This window comes from Portunus trituberculatus, chromosome 38 (genome assembly GCF_017591435.1).
Source record: "Portunus trituberculatus isolate SZX2019 chromosome 38, ASM1759143v1, whole genome shotgun sequence".
Lineage (NCBI taxonomy): Eukaryota > Metazoa > Arthropoda > Malacostraca > Decapoda > Portunidae > Portunus > Portunus trituberculatus.
Genome location: NC_059292.1, coordinates 21399986 through 21409985, shown reverse-complemented (window position 1 = coordinate 21409985; position 10000 = coordinate 21399986). Strand labels below are relative to the sequence as shown.

General features: G+C 38.8%; 1 protein-coding gene and 1 non-coding gene across 7 annotated transcripts in view; both read right to left on the bottom strand.

The window, feature by feature from the left end:
* Positions 1-10000, bottom strand: part of LOC123515030 (solute carrier family 23 member 2-like) — a 53448-nt gene that overhangs the window by 19050 nt on the left and 24398 nt on the right. For 5 of the 6 annotated variants that reach the window (XM_045273404.1, XM_045273408.1, XM_045273403.1 and 2 more), the window contains 5 exons: positions 8748-8950; positions 5713-5839; positions 2520-2652; positions 1999-2140; positions 1736-1849 (listed from right to left, as the gene is read on the bottom strand). In XM_045273404.1, the coding sequence (XP_045129339.1) occupies positions 1736-1849; positions 1999-2140; positions 2520-2652; positions 5713-5839; positions 8748-8950 (719 nt within the window). The remainder of the gene's footprint in view (positions 1-1735; positions 1850-1998; positions 2141-2519; positions 2653-5712; positions 5840-8747; positions 8951-10000) is intronic. The other variant, XM_045273409.1, reaches the window with a different exon arrangement.
* Positions 3730-3916, bottom strand: LOC123515245. Its single transcript, XR_006677842.1, has one exon. It is a non-coding gene; the product is annotated as a U2 spliceosomal RNA (small nuclear RNA).

Genomic DNA, 10000 nt, shown 5'->3' with positions numbered 1-10000 from the left:
GCACGATAGCATTTTTGGAGCCACTGTCTTGCGATGGTCTTGTTCTTGGGGAATTTATAATATTTAAAATTACTAGACTTGGCAGGCGTGCATCCATACACTGCACAAGGTCTAGCTTTGCCCATACTAACAATAAGAAATTAATATTAAGGCACATGAAACATACAATCCAAGATCAAATTCTGCCACACGTGTACACTCACTCGAAGATATGGAGTTGTTTACACGACCGGATGACGTCACTGAGTCAGCTGGTGGTTCCAATAATGTTCTCGTGCGTCTACCTATCAAAAGTTATTGTATATATATATATATATATATATATATATATATATATATATATATATATATATATATATATATATATATATATATATATATATATATATATATATATATATATATATATATATATATATATATATATATATATATATATATATATATATATATATATATATATATATATATATATACATATCATTAGCAGAGGTGGGCGCGTTACTGGATATCGAGTAGTCCGGTACTGCTCCTCCGGACCTCGAAACGCAGATAGTCCGTGTCTGTACTTCCGCGCCTAAATTTTTTTTCCCTCGGTCCGGTACCGCACCTCCGGTACCGTACCCAAATTTTAAAGCGTGCCCGAAAAATATAATCCGCACCTCGAAAAATAAAACATAATACAAGTCAATAATACATCAGAGCTCTCTCTCTCTCTCTCTCTCTCTCTCTCTCTCTATATATATATATATATATATATATATATATATATATATATATATATATATATATATATATATATATATATATATATATATATAACGAAATGGGGATTATGTATGCTTGCAATCACTGTAAAGTATGTACAGTTAGCAGTACTGTTTGTCATTGTAACATTATTATTATTATTATTATTATTATTATTATTATTATTATTATTACTATTATTATCATTATCATCATCATCATCATTATTATCATCATCAGAGAGAGAGAGAGAGAGAGAGAGAGAGAGAGAGAGAGAGCATGCTTAGCCCTGAATGAGTGACGTCACTCAAATGGCGGGAAAATATGTCTGGTAACACAGACCACCAAAAATGACCGAAAGTAATGCTACGGAGTGTGGACTGTCGTCTTTACTTATTTCTTACCTTGAAAATCTCAGGTGCGGAAGTACGGATTCAAAATTTCGCTTTACTACACCTGTCTCAGGTGAGGAGGTACGGACTTAAAATTTCGTCTTTTCCCACATGTCTCAGGTGCGGAGGTACGGACTTAAAATGTCGCCTTTGAGTACCTGTTACTTCCGCACTTTTGAACATTTTTCCGCACTTTGGACTTCCGCACCTCGTTTGGTGGCCCTTAGGTACGGAGGAGCGGAGGTGCGGACCGAGATATGGAAGTGCCCAACTCTGATCAGTAGTTATCACTCTTAAAGGGCGATGATACACTTCTGAATTTTAGCCAAACGTCAGTCAGGTGCGCCCACTTCCTGTTGGATAGTTGGGACGGAACTGACCGAGGCTAAATTTTAGTAGCGGAAAGTTACGATCCTTTTGAACATCCAGCCCCGGAATCCTTCTTGAAAAGACTTCATGTGAAGGATTCTATATTGCCATTCTGGAAAGACGAGAAGTGGGAACCGGACTGATCACAATTGTGATCTTTGAAAATCACTCCAAAATCCCGTTTTTATAAGCAAGTGCTCGTGTGGGAAGCAGTGCAAGGGACTCACCTGAGATCCTGGCGCAAGCATGGTAGTCTCCGATACTCTCCATGATGGAAGCCACACTGGCTCCCAGCATGCTCACCACTCCAGCAGCGGTCACTCTGGGCCATCCCCACTGCCCTAGGGGGAAGAGGACGAAAAGGAAAGTGTGAGACCATCGTGGAAGACGATAACTGTTCAAATAGTCAGCACAAGCATGTAGGTGTCAATGGCCCAGTTCAGCCCTTGAATCCTTGCTCTTCCTCTCCAGCTCTCCTCTGCTTGCTCACCGGGGTAAGGTACATAGAACCACGGTGTCCTCTGCAGCAGGTCCCCTTTGGTGTCCGTGCGGGCAGCAGACCCTGGGGCCAGCACGTCGTAAGCTGTGAAAATGGCACACAAGCCCCAAGCGAGGAACACTGCCAGGACCACCTGTATGGACGTGGAATAGCTGCGTGGAAAGCTAAGAATTGTGTCCTGTCACTGCTGTATGATTTATGGAATATATCAAAGAGAATTCACATGAATTGCATCAATACATTTATCAAGCTCATGTTCTTAAAACCTTTGATTTTTCTAAAGACTATTTTTCAAGGTCGCAGAGATGGTACTGTACGTAAGCTTTTCCTTCGCACAATGTAAAATGCTTATCAAACCAACACTTGAATTACCAAAGTACTCTTGATAGTCCCAATAACATCATATACAATCCATCAAAAGTAGCTGGGAGAAAGAATCGAAGCACTCAAGAACAAAAATTGTTTGGGACACATCAGGAACAGGAGCCCGCAAAGGAATTCGAGGCACTTACCGGGAAGCACTTAAGCATCTTAGTCCCGGCGGTAACGAGGAAGAAGCACGCTCGCCCGCCTGTATTGAGTACGGACTGCGGCACGGCTTTGTTACCCAGATAAAACGAGAACATGATAATCAGTGTTATTGTCCTGTGGGAAAAAAAAACAAAAACACGATTTGGAAATGCAAATTTGGAACAAACTATCAAGTTCCTCAAATATCACATATTTTGCATTCAGGCATTGTAAAGTTAAGTGTTAAAAATAGGTAGGAAGAAATTTATTTTCGAATATAGTGGTGGATGAGTATATGGAATAGACTCAGTAATGCAGCTGTTAGTGCTTAGCAGGTAAGAAGCCTTAAAAGACGACTAAAGGTACTAGAAAAATTTATGGATGGGAATGATAGATGGAAATAAATAGGTATGCTTCACACAGGAATTGCCACGTGTAGGTCTGACGGCTCCTTACAACTTGCCTTGTTTTCTTGTTCTTAAATTCACGATGGTCTCACAATCAACCTTAACTCACAATTACTGAGCTCATGTATGGTGTTTTCACACGGCATGCTAATATGCAACAAATAATAATGATTATAATAATGATAACAATAATAACAATAATGATAATTATTATGATAATGATAATGATAACAATAATAATAATAGTAAAAATAATAATAATAATATTAATAATAATAATAATAATAATAATAATAATGATAATAATAATAATAGTAATAGTAATAATAATAATAATAATAATAATAATAATAATAATAATAATAATAATGATAATAATAATAGTAAGAAAAAGAAGGAAAAGAAGACATACTACTACTACTACTACTACTACTACTACTACTACTACTACTACTACTACTACTACTATAATATTCAGGATTAGTAGTTATAATGATAGTAGTAGTAGTAGAAGTAGTAGTAGTAGTTTTCCAGTTTTTTTTTATTCTATTTTATCTTTTTTCTTATTTATACCATGTGGGCTTTTCACGGGAATTTATGGACTAAGGAGATACTTTTTGGTGTACCTCCTATGTCAAAGTCCACCCACTAGGAAACCGTTGCTCCGAGTGATAAAGCCCAACCTACACTCGGACCGTGGACAGGATTCAAACCCGTGTGCTTGGAGGCCCCTCGGACCCCAAAGCACGCATGGTTCCACTTTACCACGGCGGCCTCGATTTTTTTTTTTTATTATTTTTTTATTATTATTTTTTTATTCGGAAGTACTGCAATACCGGGCCGATCCGCGGCAAAGGAGCAAGCCCCTAGCACTTCGCCATAGTCCAAAAATCAGACTGATATCGTAGATCCCACATGGGGATCGAATCAGATATTAAGCTGATAAGAACAGATACTATACTTTGACCTTAGCCAAAAGGCCAAGGAAAAAAAAAAAAAACAATTTTCCAATATCTTTCACACACTGCCTCTTCCTGATATTTGCACGTTCTCTTGTCCTTCCAGCTTCTTCTGTCACCAGCATCAGGTCTTGCTTGTTTATCATTTCAATGCCATTAACTATTTCATACATTGTTATTAAGTCCCCTCTTTTTCCTATATCTTGTGTGTGTGTGTGTGTGTGTGTGTGTGTGTGTGTGTGTGTGTGTGTGTGTGTGTGTGTGTGTGTGTGTGTGTGTGTGTGTGTGTGTGTGTGTGTGTGTGTGTGTGTGTGTGTGTATTCGTAAAACTTTTTTGTGTAACATACATTGATAAACTGTGTATGTACAATGTACATATCTGTATAGTATATTTATATTATTTCCCTATATGAGAATGTAATTGAATCTATTCTCACATACAAAAAAAAAAAAAAAAAAACCCAGCCAAGGTATGCCGTCGGCCCGTTGCAAGGCTCAATCCTATCAGATCACCACTCCTTTCCACCAGCAAAATGAATATTTATTTAGAAAACTTTTTGTGTAAAATACTTTCATAATTATATACATATCTGCATTATGTATATTTTATACAATTTCCTTTAGAATCCGAATATTTGACGTATGTCGGCGCCGCTCGGCGGACCTGCCTAAAAATTAGGCGGGCAGTCTCAAAACAAAGAAAAAGGCGTCCTGACTATTTTTTTTTTACCTAGCTTTATCAAATCCTTCATGTATGTAGACCCCCCTTAGTAATACGCATAGGCCCATGAAGTTACAAAGTCTATGGTATAAGCCATAGTTTTATTCATGCACCTTTTTATACCCGGGAATGTAAACACAGTTACGTTGCTTGTGTGTTGCTACGATGCTTTATTTTGTCTTATATTGTGTTTTGTTTCTAAGTGTTTCCTTCACTTGAATAATGAGGTATCTCACGTACCTGCCTGAGCCACTTTACGTTTTGAGGTGAGTAAAGGCGGGTTCACGCGTGTCAATATGCGACTGAAATAATCGAGTAATTATCGACAGAGCCCTTCTGGTCTGAACAGATTCACACATAGCGGTTGTTAAGTATCGACTGGTTGGCGGGAAGTGAATGCAAATATTGACAAACAGTTACCCAACAAAATGTCTTCCTCTGGTGACGCTCAAATTAAATAATCACAAGTACTCAATCCTCACCTCCAACATCATGCAAAAGGGAAACAGTTCTTGGAAAGTGGCAGCTATCTCATAGAACAGCGATCTGTGTAAGCTTTTTTTTCGCCATATAATTCATTTCTTCTACTACTACTACTACTACTACTACTACTACTACTACTACTACTACTACTACTACTTCTTCTTCTTCTTCTTCTTCTTCTTCTTCTTCTTCTTCTTCTTCTTCTTCTACTACTACTACTACTACTACTACTACTACTACTACTACTTCTTCTTCTTCTTCTTCTTCTACTACTACTACTACTACTACTACTACTACTACTACTACTACTACTACTACTACTACTAATAATAATAATAAAAATGATAATAATAATGATAACAATAATAATAGTAATAATAGTAACGTTATTATTATTACTATTATTATTATTATTATTATTATTATTATTGTTATCCACTACTACTTTACCACTATTACTACTACTACCACCACTACTACTACTACTACTACTACTACTACTACTACTACTACCACTACTACTGCTACTACTACTACTACTACTACTACTACTACTACTACTACCACTACTACTACTACTACTACTACTACTACTACTACTAACAATAACAACAGTGTCACTTACATAATGGAGACACCCCAGTGGGAGGCTATCTTGTCCCCGCAAAGGTCAAAGAAGGAGATGCCGACGAGGGTGACCGTTGGGACGATGGCGAGAGGGGTGATCCAGCGGGTCAGCATCCCTACCAGCCCTGAAGCAGCACCTCCGCTATCAGACACAGGTAGGTACAGTATCATTGCAATATAAACAATATTGATTGTGTTAGTACCGTCTCTCCTGCCACAAGGTTGTTTGTCTTTCTATCTTCTATCGCTATTTTCATATCAAGTGTTCTTGTGATCTTGCCTGCAGCCCTTAACACTTCCCGCTGTCTCGCTGCATAAGACTTTTTATCTTGTTTTTCCTTATTCTACCCACCTTACTAATACAGATGTTAACTATTTTTCTCAATCTTTCACCCTTTTTTTTTTTTTATACCATGTGGGCTTTTCACGGGAATTTATGGGCTAAAGGGGATACTTTTTGTGGTACCTCCTATCTCAGAGCCCACCCGCATCCGAGTGAGGAAGCCCAACCTATACTCGGACCGTGGACAGGATTCGAACCCGTGCGCTTGGAGACCCCTCGGATCCCAAAGCACGCATGGTTCCACTGTACCACGGCGGCCCCTATAACTGGTAAACTCTGAAACGCCCTTCTTTTTTCTGCATTTCCTCTTTCAAGAGGGAAATTTCAAGACACTTCTACAAATAATTTTTAATTATTTTTCGGGGTGTCCTTTAAGGAAGCTGGATTTTCCACGCAGTCCTACTGTCTTACAAGTCCCTTTGCAAGGGCCGCCGTGGTACAGTGGAACCATGCGTGCTTTGGGATCCTAGAGATCTCCAAGAGCACGGGTTCGAATCCTGTCCACAGTCTGAGTGTAGGTTGGGCTTCCTCACTCGGGGCAACGGTTTCCTAGCGGGTGGGCTTTAAGATAGGAGGTACCCTAAAAAGTATCCCCTTTAGCCCATAAATTCCCGTGAAAAGCCCACATGGTATAGAAAAAAAAAAATGGCGTAACAGTCCCTTGACACAAGTATGGAATAGTTAGTGGAGGAGAAGGTGGAAGAGGAGCTATTAAACTTGACATCTGAAGGGAAAGAGTCTATCAAGTGATCGAAATCTGTCAAGGAAGTTGCAGCTGCCATCATGCCATCATCAGGTATTGCCAGTATGATATATGTGGCTGTCACTACTGCAGTTTCAACGGCAGTGAAGGATATTACCGACAAGTTACTGCTCACGTCTGCTGACACGCAAAAAATCAACTTCGAACATCGCTACGAAAACGACTTCCTTGAACAGTACCTACATAAGAAAAGACAATCTTTGAATATTTGGTATTGAGGAAGAAACCGATGATGATGAAGATATTTTGCAGAATAAAGTTACTGAAGTGGCTGCTGACATTGAGGTTAAATTAGAAGCAAACGATATATCCATTGCTCATCGGTTGAGGAAGGTTGGTGACCGAAGCAGGCCTGTGATTGTACGTTTTTGCCACCGGAAGAAAAGAAAAGCAGTGATGAAAAACAAGAATGAACTCAATAAGAAACAAAAGAAAATCTACGTATACGCTGTTGAGGATGGTCAAGGAACAAGCGACTGTAAGGAAAGTCACCACCAAGGACGGTAGCAAGGTAAAATAAATACGAGTCTCGTATTCATTTTACCTTGGACGGAAGAATGTTGGCATGACTCGCGGATAAAGGAAGACCCATGGAGATTACTAGACCGGATGATCTCTTCAAAGTGGGTATCGATTCACCTGATTGGAAACGTCTGAAACTGGATCACCTGATAAAGTAGGATGTGGCGGGAGTACAGCGCTACTCAACGATAGTTCACTACTCTAAAAGCAACACTTTAAGCAAGAAATTTTTACACGAACAATAACACCTACAAATAGTGTACATATGTTTGCTTAAATGTATTATTGATCTGTTTCAGTGGAGGAAGAGGAAATTGTTTTGTTTATTCGTTGATTATAAAAAAAAAAGCTTTTGATATGGTGTGGAGGGAAGGGTTGTGGTATAAGCTTGTCAGGGATAATATTAATGGAAAGTTGTTAAGCGTTATTCATAGTATGTATGATAATATCAAGTTGTGAAAAAAAACAACTTGTCATCATTACTTTTTGCTTTCTATGTTAATGACTTACAGGAAAAAAAATTATTGAAAACAATTGTAAATATCTAGACTTTAATAGCCATTTTCTTAACGTTTACTTAAACTTATTAGTGTTAATGTACGCAGATGATACAGATGATATGTACAGTTGTTGCGTGATAGTGAAGCAAACATAATGCAGGCACTAACAGCGCTTCATAGATATTGTTCCAAGTGGAAATTAAAGGTTAATTGGGATAAGACCAAAATAGTAGCAGAGGACAAGTGCAAGCAAGTAGTTTATAGGACTTACAAATAATATAAAGAGGTTTATGGGATTAAGGAGTACTTGCTTAAGCTTAATAAGAATAGTCATATGTATTCTAACAAGTTTCGTACGGGAAATAATGTTTCTAATTACCACTGGTAAACATATCCATCCAAATAGAAAGAGAGGAACGTTATTGTACCAAATGTAATGAAGGATTAATAGGGGATCAATATCATGTTTTGTTGCAATGCCAAAGCGAAGATATTGTTCAACTGAGAAATAAATATATACAGGATTAGTATAGACTGGATCTAATTAAATCGCTTTAAAGTTTTTTGCTATGCTGATGCAGAACAGAAAGGCAGGACTGTTAACAAACTTAGCGCAATTTATTAATGTTCTGTTACAAATATTTAGGTAATTTTTACTTTTATGTATCAATATCAATCAGGAGCTGAGCTCCATAGTTTATAAAAAAAAAAAAGTTTGAGCAATAAATATATTTTCTTTCTTTCTTTCACACACACACACACACACACACACACACACACACACACACACACACACGCACACACACACACACACACACACACACACACACACACACACACACACACACAAACACACACACACACATCCCCCAAACAGCACCATAAGCAACGCTAATTCGAAGAACCTGTGAATCCGAGGGTGATCTGGAACACGGAGACTGTGGCAATGGCACCCTGTACGTCTCGAATCCTGCCCAGCCACTCCTCCTGCTGCGCCTCCCGCGTCATGTTTGCAAGGGACAGCGTGGCGCATGGAGGGTGCACGGCGGTCAGCAGGGTTATCACTGGCATCATGTATGAAAAATCTGTGCCTTGGACGATGGGAAGCCTGACAGGGAGAAATGAAGGATGGGAAAACGACGAGGGTTTCAGTTTGCGTATATTGTGTACATGCACCGTGAAGTGTCATACTTGTGAAAGCTGATTCTACAATCCTAGTGGAGATTTAAGTTTCATGTAGTAAAATATACAGTATAGGATAGTTTGAGATCTTCTGCACACCACACATGCACCAAATCTGTTGTCTAAATTGGGCAGTATCTGCTAAGTCTTCAGTGAAGACTTTTGACGATAGTAATAGAAGAAAGTACTTAGGCTGCTTTCACACAAACGATCTTCGACAGTTCGGCACATGAAGCACGGTAGCTGCATAGCACCTGGACATCTACGGTAACAGTGCGGTGTCTGCCGCTGGCTATTCCTCTCAACATCCTCTTCGGTATCTCCTTATCATATTTGTTCGTGCATCACTATCTCTTAGTGATGGAGGATATAAAACTCATACATTTAGTAAGGCTGCGATTTCACATAAAAGATACCTGGACATCTACGGTGACAGTGCAGTGTCCGCCGTAGGTAATTTCTCCCAACATTAGCTTCGGTATCTCCTTGTCGTATTCGTTAGTGCACCACTGTCTCAGTGATGGAGGATATCAAAAACTCATAAATCTGGTGAGAAAACTGAAAAACATATCTGTTTTCTCGATTATTTTGCTAGAAAAACTCATAAAGTTTATTGGAAAACTTCAGATACGATATATCTGTTTCTTTCCATATTTTGCCAAGAAAATTAATAAATTTCCCTAGGAAACTGAATATATCTCTAATTTACTCAATATCTTACAAAGAAAACACATAAATCTATTAGAAATACGCGAGAAATACCGGATGTGTGAAGGTGCCCATAGCAATATAGGGAGGCGATGGCGTAGTCACGTAGTGGATAAGGTGGTGAGCGTGGGATCGGGCAGACGTCCACGCGTAGGTTTGAATCCCACCCACCACCTATTGCTTTGAAGCAACGCCATTTGTCGAGTGGTTTAAAGTTACCTACATGTCACCATGATACCCAGGTTCTAGGTGGTTACACCAAAGATGC